The sequence below is a fragment of the Budorcas taxicolor genome, chromosome 21 (genome assembly GCF_023091745.1).
Source record: "Budorcas taxicolor isolate Tak-1 chromosome 21, Takin1.1, whole genome shotgun sequence".
In the NCBI taxonomy this organism is placed as follows: Eukaryota; Metazoa; Chordata; class Mammalia; order Artiodactyla; family Bovidae; genus Budorcas; species Budorcas taxicolor.
In genome coordinates, this window is record NC_068930.1 from 5,162,809 (window position 1) to 5,181,239 (window position 18,431).

Genomic DNA, 18,431 nt, shown 5'->3' on the forward strand with positions numbered 1-18,431 from the left:
CTAAATCCCACCATCGCCCCCACACCCCAGAAGGGGAGTCTGAGACACAGGAGGGGACTGGCTTACAGTGATGGGGCAAGTCCAGGCAGCTCCTCCCTGGGCCCCAGCCTGTCCTCTGCGTGCTGAGACTCTGGTCAGCACGGAGGCGGCTAGCTCCCAGCCCCGCTGCCTCAAGCCCCGTCTGGACACTGTGCCCATCTCACCCCAGGCTCGGTAGCCGTCTCTGGCTGGCCATCCTCTCCCTCTTGACCACAATCCTGGCGTCCGCCCACCACAGTCTGGGGATGTCCCCACAGAACTGCGGGGCTGGTGGGCCCCGTCTGAAGCCCTCAGTGTACCCCTGAAAGCTGAGAGTGGTGCACAGTGACCCAGGCTCCCTCTCAGGAAGACAGACACCGCATCCAGGCCCAGGCCTCTATCAGCTTCCAGGACGGAAGCTCCAGAACTTGCCTTTTGTCGTGGCTGATCCGGGGATGTGACCACCACTGTATTGCAGATGGTGAGCGCAATGAAGAAGTCGAAAATGTCAGACAGCTCAGGCGAGAGGTAGTCCAGCGGATGCTCCTGGTGCCTCGCAGACGCCAGGCACCTGCCGCACTCGCGCACCTTCTCCAGCAGCTTCGGGTCGGGTGTTACGTCCTTCTCCTGAGGAGGACACAGAGGCCAGGGGTCAGTCTGATCCAGGGACAGGCCCACTGCTCCTTTGGTGCTTGACTATTTAGGGCACTTCGATTCTATCAGAAGCTGTCAAGAGACCTGCACCTCACACATACCTGTCACTTTATAATAACAAATTATATATCATCTTAATTGTATAAGAATATACAGTCTATAAATGAAATGCATATATTTTTATATATAAGAAGGTGTATATGTTCAGTTTATAAAATAACACCTCCAAGAATATATATTACAAAGTAACATATCTTATTCAGAAAGATTTGGAGAAATAAGAGAATCATAGGGAAAATGTAGCAGGTCTCTATTACACCACCTCATAGTAATATATACTTTTTGAAAAACATGCTTCTCTGCTTTTCCTTTGTCTTTTTTTCTATCCATTTACGTTTAAAAAAAAATACTTTATATGTAAATGGCAGTTTCCATTTCTACAAAAACATTATATCGCCTCAACTTTACCAGGCCTTTAACAGCCTTTTGAAAACGTACTTTTCAACAAACAGCTTCAAAACAGACATAATTTATTTGACCATTCCTTTATCACTAGGTATATTTCTTCACTGTTTTATTGATGTAAATGACATACTGATAAGCTTCTATGCACAGAGATTCTTCACTAAATCAGTAACTACCTAGGTCAGAGTTGTTGTTTAGGTGCCAAGTCGTGTCTGACTTTTTGGGAACATTTCAAATATTTCTCACTTGTACTGACTCCAAAACTGGTATCAGGAAAGGCTGGGAGAGATTTCCAGCATAGTCTCCCTGCTGCCTGGGTTGAGAGCTCCCTGTCACATACCACATGCAAACCCACCAACAGGTGACCATGAGTCTAGGTGACCTCTATGGCACCTTCTGTACAGATTTCTAAGAACATAAAAGAATAAGGCCACCATACATGAGCAGAACAGATTCTCCCTCACTGAAAGGATCTTTCAGAGGTTGTCACTCATGCACTTCTGGAAATTTCCCTACCAGAGAATGGTCCATAAATGTTTGGGTGGCTGACAAGGCAAGGGACGGGTTTGGGCTCATCTAATTCAGGCTCTGTTCCTTGAACTTGGGTTTTTCAGAGCGGTCATCTTGCCCTGCTGTTGTGTTCGTCGCGCAGGGCAGGACGGACTTCCTGTGCATGCCCCATCCTACTGGTCACTCGCAGCTCCCAGCCTGAGAAGGCGGCTGTGTCAGTGCCTCATTCCGTGGAGTGGGGAGAAGACCCTAGCCAGAAAAACACTCCCTGACTGAACAGAGGAAGCCCCACACGCAAGGGCAGGTGCCTTCGGTGACGAGGGGCGGTCACGGGAGGGCAGGAGGACTCACCATGGGGCTGCTGAAGGCCGTGAGCTCGGTGAGCATGCTGACGCGCCGGGCCTCCGCGCGGCTGCCCACGCGCCGGTGCGCCCTGCTGCTCTGGCTCTGGTGGGCGGCTCGGGTGCTCGGGTGGCCCCCAGCAGCCCCTCGTGGGGGCAGCGAGCCCCCCCTAGGAACCACCTCCTCTTCCTCTGAGTCTGCCTCCTGGTACCTGGCCAGACGCTGGGCTGTGGAGAGAGGGACACCAAGTCACATGTCGTGGGGAGGCCAGGCGTGAAACTGAGGGATTTGGGTTCCAACGAGGCACACGCTGGGTGTCCCAAGGCCCTCTCCCTCTTCTCTCTGACGGTGAGACCACGTTTGACAGGGGTTTCCACTGAGGGACGAGGGCCATTCTCATTTACATGTACCTTCAGTGAACCCACAGGGCTTACATTCTCAACTCAACTCCACAGATGAGAAGAGAGTCTCGGCTCGTTAAGGTCACAGGATGAGGGGTGAGGATGTTGCCCAGGCCCACAGGTTGCAAAACTCACGTCCCATCCATGATGGCACAGAGGCCGTCCCATCCCACAGAAAGTCAGATGTGGATGGAGCCACACACGGCCCCTCTGTTCAGCAGAGCCCCAGTGGGAATGGGGTGGGTGGGCAGGAGGGCTGGAAGGCCCACAGAGGAGCTGGGCTCCAGGCTTGGACCTTCATCCCGAGACCACTGGGATACCTGCTCACTGGGACAGCCAGGACAGATCATACCTTGAGTGTCTGCTTTGCAGTCAAGCAGAAATAGCAATTCTGGGGCTATGCTGAGGGTGCTCTCCTGAGGAGGCTCCCTGCTCAGGGTCGGGTGGGGAGTGGGTGCCACACTCACCCCATGAGGATGCGCACTTCCCACTGGGAAGGCTCACACCCTCCTGGGCTCGTTCAGCGGGGACGAATGCCCCCTGAGCAGCGGGGGACAAATGCCCTCTGAGCTCCCCCAAACGCGCAGCGCTCCGCTGAGGCCGGTGACCGTGATGCTGTGCTTGAGCCCTAGGGGGCGCCGGGGAGCAAGAGTCCCTGAAGCTGCCAGGACTGCTGTGAATTAGAAAGCAGTGCACCGCGCCGCTGCTTGCTAACACGGGCTCTCAACACGCCTTCTCAGCTTTACCTAGTTAGCTCTGCATCTTCCATCATGCATGGGCAGCAGGAGACCACCACAGAGACCAACACAAGCAAGTACTAAGGGCCTCCAGAGCAGGCCTGGTGCTGGGTGGCAGCTGGGGGTGACTTGTGCGAGGAGCTGAGAGAGGCGCCCCCATCTGGGCTTGCCAGGGCATGGGCTGTCATGCGGGCCAGGCCCTGAACTCAGCATCTTCCTCGAAAGGGATCCAACCAGTTTATCCTAAAGGAAACTAGTCCTGAATACTCATTGGAAGGACTCATGCTGAAGCTGAGGCTCCAATACTTGGGCCACCTGATGCAAAGCGCTGACTCACTGGAAAAGACTGTGATGCTAGGAAAGATTGAAGGCGGGAGGAGAAGGGGACAACAGGTGAGATGGTTGGATGGCATCAGCCAATAGATGGACATGAGTTTGAATAAGCTCCAGGAGCTGGTGATGGACAGGGAGGCCTGGTGTGCTGCAGTCCATGGGGTCACAAACAGTTGGATACGACTGAGCAACTGAACTGACTGAAGGAAAGGGAAGTCACCTGCCCATGGCCGCCTGGCTGTGTAAATGCCAACCCCAGGATTCCACTTCAGGAGCTCCTAATCCCAGGAAAAGACTCCAGCACACACTGCCTCTGAGTCCACACCCCGGCCACCTGGTGGTGTGGTGCTGAGAGGGTGGCAGGGAAGGGCAAAGCCAGGACCGGGCCTGTCCAGTTCCTGGGCTTGGACACTACGAGTGTGGTGTCAGCCTCCCGGGGCACACCGGCCTGCCCACACTCCCACAGCAGTAGTAGATATTAGCCTGAGAGCGGCCGTCCCTCAGGCCACCGCTGATGTCTGTGTTGTGTGAATGGGCAGCAGTGGCTTTGGTGAGGCCCTCAAGGTCCTTAGGGAAGATGGGGACAAGAGACAGCTAACACTTGACCCTCGTCCTGCACTGTCACCAGGATACGAGGTAGAGAGGGATACGCCTATGGTCTGTGTGGCCAGTTCAAGTGCATGTGAGCTGGGCTCACTGCTCAGAGCCAAACTGACCTGAATTCATTTTACTGATCTGTTAGACCATGGCAGCACCCACTAAGGAAGACCTTGGCCATAGGGGTCACTGATCATTGCTCTTCTTTAACACACACTTCAGATACACCTGGCTGTTTTTACCTTCCCTGGAAATGCTTTCCTGTGTCTTCTGGGGTGATGGACCACTCTGGTTTCATGGTAAGTATCTGACAACTCTCAAAATCCTTCTGTAATCTTGCGTGGAATTCTGCCCACAGAGCCCCAGTTCCAGTTTAATGGCTGACTTTAGACCTGGTCCTCTGAGTCCTTCACAACCAGGCTGAGTTCTGCTTTTAGGACTTTAAGCTGTTCTGCACAAGTCCGAGGAGACCAGGAAGGAACAAGTCAGAGAAAGAGGCAGGTGGGTGGATGGGACACTGTTCCTGACCATTTATTACTGAGTGGCAAATAAAACATTAAACAAATTGGATATGTTCCTATGCCTTCTATAAACTTCCATAAGCCTCTTATCCTTACCCATTAGAGGGCTGCTGCTGCTGCTGCTGCTGCTACTGAGTCGCTTCAGTCGTGTCCAACCCTGTGCAACCCCAGAGATGGCAGCCCACCAGGCTCCACCATCTCTGGGATTCTCCAGGCAAGAACACTGGAGTGGGTTGCCATTTCCTTCTCCAGTGCAGGAAACCGAAAAGTGAAAGAAGTCGCTCAGTCGTGTCTGACTCTTTGCAACCCCATGGACTGCAGGCTCCCAGGCTCCTCCGTTCATGGGATTTTCCAGGCAAGAGTACTGGAGTGGGTGCCATTGCCTTCTCCCATTAGAGGGCAGACAGAATTAAAACGACAATTGCAGAAAACAAACCAAACTGATCATATGGACCTCAGCCTTGTCTAGCTCAAGAAACCTATGAGCCAGACCAGTACGGTCACCCAAGATGGACAGGTCATGGTGAAGAGTTCTGGCAAAATGTGGTCCACTGGAGAGGAGAATGCAAACCACTTCAGTATTCTTACCTTGAGAACCCCATGAACAGTCTGAAAGGCAAAAAGATGTGACACTGAAAGATGAACTCCTCATGTGGGCAGGTGCCCGGTTTGCTACTGGAGAAGAGTGGAGAACTAACTCCAGAAAGAATGAAGAGATGGAGCCAAAGTGAAAACAACACCCACTTGTAGATGTGACTGGTGATGGAAGTAAAGTCTGATGCTGTAAAGAACAATACTGCATAGGAACCTAGAATGTTAGGTCCATGAATCAAGGTAAATTGGAAGTGGTCAAACAGGAGATGGCAAGAGTGAACATTGACATTTAAGGAATCAGTGAACTAAAATGGACTGGAATGGGTGAATTTAATTCAGAGGACCATTATATCTACTACTGTGGGCAGGAATCCCTTAGAAGAAATTGAGTAGCCATCATAGTCAACAGATGAGTCTGAAATGCAATAGGTGGATGTAATCTCAAAAATGACAGAATCATCTCTGCTCGTTTCCAAGGCAAAACATTCAATATCACAGCAATCCAAGTTTATGCCCTGACCAGTAATACTGAAGAAGCTGAAGTTGAAAGGTTCTTAGAAGACCTACAAGATGTCCTAGAACTAACATTCCCCCAAAAAGTCCTCTTCATTACAGGCAACTGGAATGCAAAAGTAGGAAGTCAAGAACTACCTGGAGTAACAGGCAAATTTGGCCTTGGAATACAAAATGAAGCTGGCCAAAGGTTAACAGAGTTTTGCCAAGAGAACACCCTTTTTCAACAACACAAGAGACAACTCTATACATGGATACGACCAGATGGTCAATACCAAAATCAGATTGATTATATTCTTTGCAGACAAAGATGGAAAAGCTCTACACAGTCAGGAAAAACAAGACCAGGAGCTGACTGTGGCTCAGATCATGAACTCTTTATTGCCAAAGTCAGACTTAAATTGAAGAAAGTAGGGAAAACCACTAGACCATTCAGGTATGACCTAAATCAAATTCCTTACAGTGAAAGTGACAAATATATTCAACGTATGAGATATGAAAGACAGAGTGCCTGAAGAACTATAGAAAGAGGTTTGTGACATTGTACAGGAGGCAGTGATCAAGACCATCTCCAAGAAAAAGAAATGCAAAAAGGCAAAATGGTTGTCTGATGAGGCATTACAAATAGCCGAGAAAAGAAGAGAAGCTAAAGGCAAAGGACAAAAGGAAAGATATACCCATTTGAAAGCAGAGTTCCAAAGAATAGCAAGGAGAAATAAGAAAGCCTTCCTCAGAGACAAATGCAAAGAAATAGAGGAAAACAATAGAATGGGAAAGACTAGAGATCTCTTCAAGACAATTAGAGATACCAAGGGAACATTTCATGCCAAGATGGGCTCAATAAAGGACAGAAATGGTACGGACCTAACAGAAGCAGAAGATATTAAGAAGAGGTGGCAAGAGTACACGGAAGAACTGTACAAAAAAGATCTTCATGACCCAGATAATCACGCTAGTGTGATCACTCACCTAGAGCCAGACATTCTGGAATGCGAAGTCAGGTGGACCTTAGGAAGCATCACTAACAAAGGTAGTGGAGGTGATGGAATTCCAGTTGAGCTATTTCAAATCCTAAAAGATGTTGCTGTGAAAGTGCTGCACTCACTATGCCAGCAAATTTGGAAAACTCAGCAGTGGCCACAGGACTGGAAAAGGTCAGTTTTCATTCCAATCCCAAACAAAGCTAATGCCAAGGAATGCTCAAACGACCACACAATTGCAGTCATCTCACATGCTAGCAAAGTAATGCTCAAAATTCTCCAAGCCAGGTTTCAACAGTACATGAACTGTGAGCTTCCAGATGTTCAAGTTGGATTTAGAAAAGGTAGAGGAACCAGAGATCAAATTGCTAACATCTGCTGGACCATCGAAAAAGCAAGAGAGTTCCAGAAAAACATCTACTTTTGCTTCATTGACCACACCAAAGCCTTTGACCGTGTGGATCACAACGAACTGCGGAAAATTCTGAAAGAGAGGGGAATACCAGATCACCTGACCTGCCTCCTGAGAAATCTGTATGCAGGTCAAGACGCAACAGTTAGAACAGGACATGGAACAATGCAATGTTCCCAAATCGGGAAAGGAGTATGTCAAGGCTGTATGTTGTCACCCAGCTTATTTAACTTATATGCAGAATACAACATGCGAAATGCTAGGCTAGATGAAGCACAAGCTGGAATCAAGATTTCCAGGAGAAATATCATTTACCTTAGATATGCAGTTGACACCACCCTTATGGCAGAAAGTGAAGAAGAACTCAACAGCCTCTTTATTGATGAAAGAGGAGAGTGAAAAAGTTGGCTTAAAACTCAACATTCAGAAAACTAAGATCATGGCACCCAGTCCCATCACTTCATGGCAAATAGATGGGGAAACAATGGAAATGGTGAGAGACTGTATTTTCTTGGGCTCCAAAATCACTGCAGATAGTGACTGCAGTCATGAAATTAAAAGATGCTTGCTTCTTGGAAGAAAAGCTATAACCAAGCTAAACAGCATATTAACAAGCAGAGAGATTACTTTGCCAACAAAGGTCCATCTAGTCAAGGTTATTGTTTTTCCAGTGGTCATGTATGGATGTGAGAGTTGGAATATAAAGAAAGCTGAGGGCTGAAGAACTGATGCTTTTGAACTGTGGTGTTGGAGAAGACTCTTAAGAGTCCCTTGGACTGCAGGGAGATCCAACCAGTCCACAGTAAAGGAAATCAGTCCTGCATATTCACTGGAAGGACTGTTGGTGAAGCTGAAACTCCAGTACTTTGGCTACCTGATGCGAACTTACTCATTTGAAAAAAACAAAACCCCATCCTGGGAAAGATTGAAGGCTGGAGGAGAAGGGGATGACAAAGGATGAGGTGGTTGGATGGCATCACTGAATCTATGGACGTGAGTTTGAATAAACTCCGGGAGTTGGTGATGGACAGGGAAACCTTGTGTGCTGCAGTCCATGGGGTTGCAAAGAGTCAGACACAACTGAGTGACTGAACTGAGCTATGCCTTCTGTTATGTGATTCATTTTAACATGGAGAATATGATGAATATCATGATAATTCTTGATGTTATAAAAGTCACAAAAATCCATGCTTCCAACAGATCTTTCCCACCAAATGTCCCTAGAGAACAGCTTCCTATGCCTCCATGTTGTTCCCTTGTTCTGTATATGCTTCTGCTTCTGTGGCAGGGTTTCTTTGATGTTCTGAGATGCCATTTCAGACACAAGGGGATTACTGCTTGCAGAGCAGGTGCCCCCTCTCTGGGAGACATGATGGCCCCAGAGACACTTCTGTGGTATGGGGACCCTCTCCTGATTCAGATGGGTGGCGGGCTGCAGTCACTCCTTGACATAGGAAGCAGATGACTCCCTTGTGCATTCAGAGGGGATGGAGGGAGGCAACCAAGGAAGAAAAAGCAGGTGGGAGGAGGAACTGATTGCCCAAATTCCAAAGAGAGGTGACACTTCTCTCTGGGACATTGTATTTCATTGGAAAGAACACAGCATAGACTGCCCAATACCCTGCTGAGCATTTCCAGCTGATAATAAGGAAATCGACAGGTGGCAAAGGAAACATCTCTTTGCCTCTTGGTATGAGAGAGACTGAATGCCTCTGACGTGAGTTCCTCGAAATTTCCCTCCTTGGTTCTGCTTGTCTGGCAGAAAATGAATGTTTAAGCAGATGCCCACCACACCAGACAGTGCAAGGGAGCATGGTGTCATCAGCACTGAAGAGAGGGCGTTTCTGTAGATGATGGTCCAGAGTTGCTTTGACAGCCTTTCTGTTTTATTCTCCCCGCAAAATAATCAATCTCTGAAGCTGTTTGTGTATACACACACACACAAGCACACAGGCATGCAGCTCTGATAGCTCTCTGGTCCTGCCCAGACGGAAGCTCTGTCCCCAGACTCACCATTTGCATCATGAGAATATTCTATGCCAGACACAGTGCATCTTCGGAAAACCATCTTATTCTCAGTTAAAGTGCCCGTTTTATCTGAGAAGATATACTGTATCTGCCCTAGGTCTTCCGTGATGTTCAGAGCTCGGCACTGCAGCTGCGAGTCTGTTTCCTCGTCGTATAGTTCTATATCCTGGTTAATGAAGTACACTTGGCATACTTTAACAATTTCGATAGAAACGTACAAGGAAATAGGGATCAAAACCTAGGAGACACAAAGCACACAGAATGAATGACAGTGAGGACCTGCAAGCTGGGGATTTCGTTTTCAATTTAAATGACAAATAACTATAACTGCAAGTAAGTAGGGACTATACTGTACCTTTCAGAGCTTAAACAGGCTGGCTTAGAGTCAGTATTGTTAGACTATTAGAGTATTGGCAAAGAGTTTAAACTAGGGCAGCCTATGGTGCCACAGAGAGGAAATCCACTATCATGTCTGGAAGCATGGAAACCAGGGCTTGTATAGAAGCAAGCATTTTCATATTACTAAGTTGCACGTGAGAGAAGCTAGGGAAGGAGAGAGAGAAACAAAACACATGGCACAGTCAGAGTCCTCAAAAGCAAAGTCACCTCACACCCAGGCTGAGCCGGGGCTCCCGATGGCAGGAGCTGCCCGTGCCGCAGACACACCCCACCGTTCAGGAGAGACAGTCTTTTCAGAGGCGGGTTCTGTACCGGAGGACAGTCTCTGTGATCTTGTACAATACAGAGCAGAGGCAAGAGGCTTTGAGAAGAACAGTCACAGTTATGCTTTGACAATTCAAGAATAACCTTCATAAAATCAACGTTCAATTTTGTCTTTATTTGTGGAGTAACCGTATTATGCTGATACTTACGGGTTCAGACTATCACATCCCGACTAACTGGGTTCTTTGGGTAACTTAAGCATATGTAAATGCAACGCCTACTACAGTACTAACTCAAGGCTAGAACAAAATTTGCATTCATAAAAGGAGACTAATTTGGAAAGTTAAATAAGAGTATTGCCCGTTGTGTGAAGCACATGTAAAAAAGATAGTAGAGCCCACCTTAAGCAAAGGCTAAACCTTCTGCTCACTCTTTCTCCCTAAGGAGGGTGGCAGAGATGCTCCCTGTCCCTGCCACTCCCACAGGCCTGTGGGCCATAGTTTCTCAGTTAATGATGAGGACTTGTTTGGGAGGCAGGGGGAACTAATGATAACAAAAACAATAATAACCAGTGCTGCAAACTGCAATGTAATATCCTGAAACAACTCCTGGAAAAGAAAAAGCACATCAGTGGAAAGACTAGTAGAAGCTAAATAATGTCTGGAATCTTGTTTGTGGCAGTCTTAAAGCTGGTTTCTCAGTTTTGACCGTGTACCATGGAAATGTAATACACTCACATTAGGACACATTTGGTGAGGGGCATGTGAGAACTCTCTGTACTATTTTTTGTAACTAGTCCGTTGATCTTAAAATTATACTAAAATAAAACGTGGGCTTTTCAAAGAAGTAATTGAGTGAAAAAAAACACTGATCAAAAAACCAACCCCTCAGAACCTAAGAATCTTAAGAACAGTAAAGGAGAACTTTAACTTGAAAAGCACCCCAGGAAAGGTCCTTTAGATAAGTCAGGTGGAACACAAAAGACAACACATTCATCAGGTCAATCTGTGCTCCACCCAGATGCAGAATCTGTAGGAAGTTCTTAGAAGACTGCGGTGACTTGAAGTTCTCACCAGAAAGCTAAAGCAACTGGCATACGGAACTTAGTATTGTTACCTGCAAAACTATTATCATTGTCAAAAACGAGTAAACTGCAGCTGGGACTGGGGATAAAGAGGTGCCATCAGACTCAGGGACATCAAATAATGATTTCTTCTCTTGATAGCGCTGCACCCACAGTCCATGTCCTGTAGCAAAATTCAAAGAGAAACGTCATCCACCCAATAGAGAAATAACAGTAGTGCTAGTCCAAATCACAGCAATACTTTAAGACTGTCACTCAACACAAGCACAGTGGGCTTTGTCCACCCAACTGGCCACCTAAGAAAGCAAAGACCATGGTACTGTTGGCACCATGATCAGAGTGCTGGAAGGCAGGCCCTGGGACTGGGACTCTGCCCTGGACCTTCCCTGTCGCTGGCACCGAACAGCACATGGTCACGACGCGGGAACTGGGTGTGTGCGGGCAGCTGCCAGTGAGGAACCCCAGAGATGAGTTTCCTAACATGTGTCTTGCAACACACTGCTACTGCTGCTGCTGCTGCTGCTGCTGCTGCTGCTAAGTCGCTTCAGTTGTGTCCAACTCTGTGCGACCTCATAGACGGCAGCCCACCAGGCTCCACCATCCCTGGGATTCTCCAGGCAAGAACACTGGAGTGGGTTGCCATTTCCTTCTCCAATGTGTGAAAGTGAAACGTGAAAGTGAAGTTGCTCAGTCGTGTCAGACTCTTCGTGACCCCATGGACCACAGCCTACCAGGCTCCTCCATCCACGGGATTCTCCAGGCAAGAGTACTGGAGTGGGATGCCATTGCTTTCTCCTTGCAACACACTAGTAAGCTCTGAATACTGCCTGTTGTCCCTGCTTGGAGATTCAAATTTCACATCTCACAGACTAAGAACCAGTGAAGTTGCTCAATCATGTTTGACTCTTTGGGATCCCAGGGACTATAGCCTACCAGACTCCTCCATCCAGGGAATTCTCCAGGCAAGGGTACCGGAGTGGGTTGCCATTTCCTTCTCCAGGGGATCTTCCCAACTCAGGGATCAAACCCACGTCTCCCACATTGCAGGCAGACGTTTTACCATCTGAGCCACCAGGGAAGTCCGAAAGACTGAGAAGCCAATGGCAACACACATGATCTCACCATGCCCAGCTGATGACAGAGCCCTTTCATGCCCACACACCTGTGCCTTTAATAGGCTCTGAAACCCATCACACCTGGGCATGGTGGCAGCTGAGCGGGGGTACAACCATCATTTGCCCGGAGGCACCACGTGCTTGCCTGCCAGGCACCCCCAGGCAGGTGAGGTCTGGAGGCCACAGGAGGCTGCAGGTGCCAGAGTCAGCTCTTAGCCTAACTGCTAGCCCCTTCCAGAACCCAAATAATGTTTGCCCTGTTTTCCCAGAGTCCCTTTTAGTAGAATTTGTGCTTCTACTTCTCTTTATTCCTGCTGTCAGAAGGTCAGTGTAACTTTTTCCACTGGAATCATTACAGTAGACGTGATTAGGCTCTCCTTCCACCCAAGAAGTTGCCCATTCCAAAAATACCGCTTTGCCGAGCTCATGCATTGAGGTGTCTCCATGTGGCCTCACTGGGACAAACACCTCAAGTCCCAGCCCGGGACAAACGTGTTATCATTTGGAGCACCAGGTCAGAAGGAGACAGAAGCAGCCTGGCAGGCATGCCTGGGGGCTGTCCAGCAGTGCCGACTCCTCACGGCCCTCCAAGAAGACTTACCAATGGCTGAGAACAGAGACATGCAGATGAGGAGCAGGACACACCAGAGCACGTCGCAGTTCATCTGCCTCTCCAGCCGGCTGCGCTTGTAGCGGGGGCCACTGTTGTTCAGCAGAGCCTTGGTCTCATGTCCTGCAGGGCAGACAGAGAAGAGCAATGCATCAGGGCCAGCGCGGACAGATGGACTCAGGAGGCTGCCATCCAGCGATCCACAAGGGACAAACTCAGTCAGAAAACCGGGCTCCACAATGCAGCTCAAATGTGTGACCACCTTGGAGCAATGCAGAGAAAGAAACAGGCTAACATGCTAAGAACACTCCCGGTCCAGATATTATTAAACATTTTGCTTCTGTTCTCCTGGTTTCCTGCAATGGGTTTATGCTACTTTGATAATCAGGAACAGAACAAAACAATCAGGGAGCCATGTCCAGGAACATCCAGCCCACTGTGGCAAGCCAGCGCCTGTCCCAGACGGGTGACACGCAGCACCCACCTGCATAGATGACAATACCAACGACAGCTTCCGTGTTTCGGAGGGTGCAGCCTCGAAGCAGCAGATTTTCTTTGTAGAGTCCAGCCTTTTTGCCATTGCCATGTATGCTGTCAGGGAACAGTTGGAACGGGTCAGGAGGGTGCTCACTACTCAAGCAGTACCACCAGGGAAGGCAGGCCCAGGCGAGGAGCTGGACAGGGGAGGGGCGGAGGGGCCCAGTGGGTCTCGGCAAGAGCGGAGGTGGGGCTATACAAACTTCTAGAAGCCTCCCCAGAGCCTGATGTTTGTTATTTACTTTGCCCATGGGCTTTGTGGAATAATAAGAAATGTATAATTTCGTCTCTGCTCCTGGTACCTGACACAGGGCTCCTAGAATAACCTTTTATTCTAATGATTAGCCCCAGTACCTGGCACAGAGCCCCCCAAATTCTTTTAATTTCCTAAGTGATAAGAGCACTAGGAATGTCTGCTGTTCTAATACTTGGTCTTTGAGCCTGTTCCTGACACACAGGACTGAACCTGTCACCCATGGGATCTGATACTCTCCCTGTGTGGTGTCAGCATTGAGTTAGACTGTGGGATAGCCGGCTGATGCCACAGAATTGCTTGGTGTGAGAAAGACCCACACATCAGAATTGGAAGCAGGGCCACTGTAGGCTTGTCACCACAGAGACTGGCCACAGCTTAGAGAGAGCAGAGCCCAAACTGGGGCCCGAGGTGGGAAGCTTGCCTAGGAAGACCCTGCCAGGTGGGCTCTGCCCACGGCCTGCTCACCACAGAGAACACTGCTCACCAGTACACCTCATGTTGTCACAAAGTACAAATATTTCTCTAGAAAAAGGGATCACATTGGTTTCAACAATAGTGTCTACATTCTGTTCTTCTTATAAAAGGTCATCAGAAACATCAAAATGTTAAATTTGATGTGATAAATTCCATGAGACAATTTTATAATTTGGCTTATTGGGCTTCCCAGGTGGCTCAGTGGTAAAGAATCCATCTGCCAATGCAAGGAGTCACCTGAGATGTGGGTTCGATCCCTGGGTGGGGAAGATCCCCTGGAGGAGAAAATGGCAACCCTCTCCAGTATTCCTGCCTGAAAAATCCCATGAATGGAGGACCCCGGTGGGCTACAGTCCATAGAGTTGCAAAGAGTTGGACATGCTGAGCGACAGAGCACGAGTTATTTAGATTCAGAGACTATACAAAGTTCAAGCAACTGCTTTTTAAATTCATCTTCTTGACCCATTAATGGCAGGCACACCCTCAGCCCTGTTAGCCAAGGCTGTCCTATGCTAGGGCCTCACTGGCGTGGAGGGGGTCCCAGGAGCCTGATGAATGGGTCACAAGGGGAGGCCCTGGAGGCTTCCAGAACTCGAGCAGGGGCGCAGCCTGACCTCCGTCAATCAGGCAGTAGCCCCCGCCTTCCACAAAGCCACCCGCTCACAGGCTAGGTGGACAGGCCTCTCCAGCCCTTGTGCCCACCCCCAGCCCCGCCTCCTTCTCTGAGGTCCGGAGACCAATCAAAGACCCCTGCAAGTACCATCCCTCCCACAGCTCCTAGCACAGCGCCCACTGACCAGGAACAGAGCTGGTCTGGAGAGGAACAAGGTGAAAAGGAGCCCATGAGGTGTTTTCCTGGAGCAAACAGCACTTCCTGCCGCTTCAGTCCCTGGCCACCTGCATGAGTTAATATGGGGGCCTATGGGGGCATATGGGTGGGCCCTACCGCCACAGGCCTGCTGTCTCTGTAAGAGGAGGAGACTCGGACACAGAGTCAAACACAGGGGTGAAGGCAGTGTGGGGACATAGGGAGAAGGTGGGCGTCTGCGCGCTCCGGAGAGGGAACTCGGGAGACGCCGGTCCTGCCGACACTTGCATCTCAGGCTTCCAGCCTCCAGAACTGTGAGACAGTGTGTTTCTGTGGTTTAAGCTGCCTGGTCCACGTCAGCCCGAGCAAAGGGACACATCCTTTAGCGTTTAATCTGAGCCACGCAGAAGAGCTCCTGGGGGGCGGCCAGTATCCTGAGGGCCCCCGTGATCCCGCAGGCTCTGTGGTCTGCAGGCAGGGACCCTGGAACCCACTTCACGGAGGACTTAGGACAAGAAACAGGGCCCAGCTTTACAGCTGGAAACAGAACCTTGAATCAGAAGACAAAACCAACTAACCTCTCGGTTTTATTCATTCTTTAGGAGTAAGTGAAAATGGTTAAACAGCGGCTTCCAAGGCCACCATCACTCTGCCCTGGGGCTGTTGGGCGAGCGGAGCCCTCATGGCCAGAGTCTACATCCACAGCAACTCTCTGGGCCGCCAGGGCCCAGGGCAGTGGAAAAGGTGGGCAGTGGTAGTATTTCCAGCTCCTCTCTCTGAGGATTTCGTAAGTGCTTCACTAAGGGGACGGGGCTTCCCAGCTGTCACAGTAGTAAGAATCCACTTGCAGTGCAGGAGACGCATGAGAAGTGGGTTTGGTCCCTGGGTCGGGAAGATCTCCGGGAGAAAAATGGCAACCCACTCCAGTATTCCTGCCTGGACAATCCCATGGACAGAGGAGTTTGGCGGCCTGAGCAACTGAACACACATGCACAGCTAAAGGAACTGCATTCAGGTCAATGAGCAGGGGCTCCCCTGGTGGCTCAGCGGTAAAGAACACCCGGCCGCCAATGCAGAAGACACAGGTGTGATCCCCGACCCAGGAAGATGCCACACGCCGCAGGGCAAATAAACCCCGTGTCACAGCTACCGAGCCTGCGCCCAGGAGCCGCAACTACTGAGCCTGAGCGCTCTGCAGCCTGCGCCCTGCCACAGGAGGAGCCACGGCAGCTAGAGAGAAGCTCCCCTCCTCCAAAACTGAAGGGAAGCCTGCAGGGCAGTGAGACCCAGCACAGCCAAAACTAAATAAACAGAGTTATAAAAGCCAGTGGGCGTTAAAGCACACTGGAGTAATGAGGCGCCTAATGCTTTTAAAAGCCTGAGCTATGTTTCATATACTGTGAAATTCATCCATTTAAAGGGTAAAGCCCAGGTTTTTTGGTATATTCACAGAGTTTTTCAGTAATCCCCAGCAGCTAATTTTAGAATGTTTTCATCAGAAAGAAACCCTATACCCATTGGCAGTCACTCCCCATTCCTCCCCCACGTCCAACCCTGGGCAAACCACAAATCCCCTTTTTGCCTCTAAAGATGTTCCTACTGTGGGCATTCACCCAATGGGACCCCACTCTCTGGCACGAAGTGCTCTGATTCACATCGGGTCTTTCACTCCATTGTCAGCCACTGTTCTGTCCAGAATTTGCTGGAAGCCAAGGTTCAGAAACACAGGATAACTTTCCTAAGGGAAAGGGGATGAGCTGGGACTCTGTCTGGGGATATCTTGGCACAATCTCAAGCAAGGTTAGTTCTCCAGCTGCAAACAGCTAAGCTTTCACGTTTGGATTAACAGTGAAACCCACTGGACTGCCTGGTGGCCTGAATGGGGCTACAGGGCAGCAGCTGAGGCCGGGCTGAAGGTAGGCCGCCAGGGGCAGACGAAGGGAGCCAACAAACCAGGGAACTGGCTCCGCAGCTGCTCTGGCCCTGAGGCTCTGGCCCTGAGGCTAAGCCGCAGCTCTTCAGCCCAGGGCAGCCCCAAGCCTGAGCGTCAGAACGAGAGGCAGGCAGAGGCGCCCTCCCCGCCTTCTGCTTGGCGGAGGGCTCAGGACCTGGAGGAGGATTCGGGACCTGGGCCCAGGCCCCTCTCCGAGGCCCTGCTCAGCCGCCTCCCGCTCCCCAGCACTCTTCCTGCAGACCTCTGCCCGAGTCACAGAGGGAGGCGTTTTCAACACACCGCAGCCAACAGCTAGCTCCAGAGCCCCAGCTGGACAGGCCTGTCCACGAGAGGGTCCCATCTGCACCCTGACATCCTTGTAGCAAATCCTAAATACTGCCCAATAGAGAGAGCAAGGCACAGCTGTAGGGGCGGTCTAGGCACTCAGGACCTGGGTGGGCCCGGCTCTGGTGGAAGCAGTAGGGAGGATGGCCTGTTGGAAAAAGTGAGAAAAAGCGTGACAGGGTAACAGGGCTGGACCAGAGCGGGGAGAGGTCCCTGAGGGGGCAGCCCTTGCTGCGTAACTGGGTGGCGCCAGCGAGGAGGACGCGGGAGTGCCTGCTGGAGGCGTCCGCCTGGGCAGCTGAGTTGGCTGCTGGAGGCGTCTTCCCGAGAAAGGCCGCAGGGGCTGGCGTGGGGGCGGTGCTCAGGCTGCAGGTGGGCGAGGGCCGCAGGACACCCCTTCCCGGGTCACCGCAGTCCCCGCCCGTGGAGGGCTCCTGGAGATCTCCACCCGGCCTTTGTTATTTCTCTCTCCCTACCAAGTGTCCCTCTTCTTTTTTTGAGGCTTTCATTCTCGGCTTGGCCCTTCCTTTTCGAGACCCGTTTCTAGAAAGAGTGGTTGAAACAGAAGTCCTCCTCCGTCCCCATCATCAGCCCCCGCAGCAGGACCCTCCCTCCAGGGCTCCCGCAGAGTCTGCGCACGGCCGCCTTCCTCCCGAGCCGGGCTCCTGTGCTTCTCCCATCGCGCTGCCCTTGGAAGAGCATCCCTGGCCCCTGCTCCCGGCTGTGGGAACCGCTGTCTGTTCCCTTCCTCTCATGCCCTCTGACCCTGACCCACGCTGGTCTGCTGTGTCACCATCTTCAAACACAACCTACAGACAGAGGCTCCTCAAACCCGTAAATCCAGCTCCTACTCCCCAAACGCCTATCATATGCATTTTTTCTATCAGCTGGGTCATTCCACCAGATGAACTCGCCCGCTCCACACATGCAGGGGATCCCAACTCCCCCCTCTCCTCCACCAGTCTCTTCCCTGACCCTCACACAGGAGACAAGCCCTCCTGCCGGCCTGCTCGTCCACGTCCACTGGATCTCCCTCCCCAGGGGGTATTCGAGTTCTCCCCTCGGCCTCCCTGCTAACTGGGCTCTCCCCGCTCTATCGTATGACAGCACTGACCCAGAAGCAACGACCGTAATAGTAGCCAGTGTTTATTAAGCACCCTCTCCTCTGAAAGCCTTCCACATACTGAACTGACAAAGCTTTGCACCCATGACACAAGGGCCTCCTGGATTCTCCCTATGATACAGAAGAATACAGTAGAGTAGTTCACCGGCACTGTCTCGTTGGAAAGCATGGGCTTCAGAGTCTGCCAGCCTCAGTAAAAGCCAGATGTAGTTAATATCCCCGTTTAACACAGAGGTATTAAAAAGCAGAGATACTTTGCCAACAAAAGTCCACACAGTCAACGCTGTGGTTTTTCCAGGAGTCATGTAAGGACATGAGAGTTGGACCATTAAGAAGGCTAAGTGCCCAAGGATTGATATTTTTGAACCATGGTGTTGG

The 18,431-nt window shown here is 50.5% G+C and overlaps 1 protein-coding gene across 1 annotated transcript in view; it reads right to left on the reverse strand.

Annotated features, from left to right (window-relative positions):
• Positions 1–18,431, reverse strand: part of ATP10A (ATPase phospholipid transporting 10A (putative)) — a 180,544-nt gene that overhangs the window by 37,328 nt on the left and 124,785 nt on the right. Inside the window, exons 4-9 of the mRNA XM_052659931.1 lie at positions 13,062–13,168; positions 12,569–12,700; positions 10,885–11,015; positions 9,091–9,343; positions 1,999–2,216; positions 451–645 (exon numbers count right to left, since the gene is read on the reverse strand). Coding sequence (XP_052515891.1) covers positions 451–645; positions 1,999–2,216; positions 9,091–9,343; positions 10,885–11,015; positions 12,569–12,700; positions 13,062–13,168 — 1,036 coding nt within the window. The remainder of the gene's footprint in view (positions 1–450; positions 646–1,998; positions 2,217–9,090; positions 9,344–10,884; positions 11,016–12,568; positions 12,701–13,061; positions 13,169–18,431) is intronic.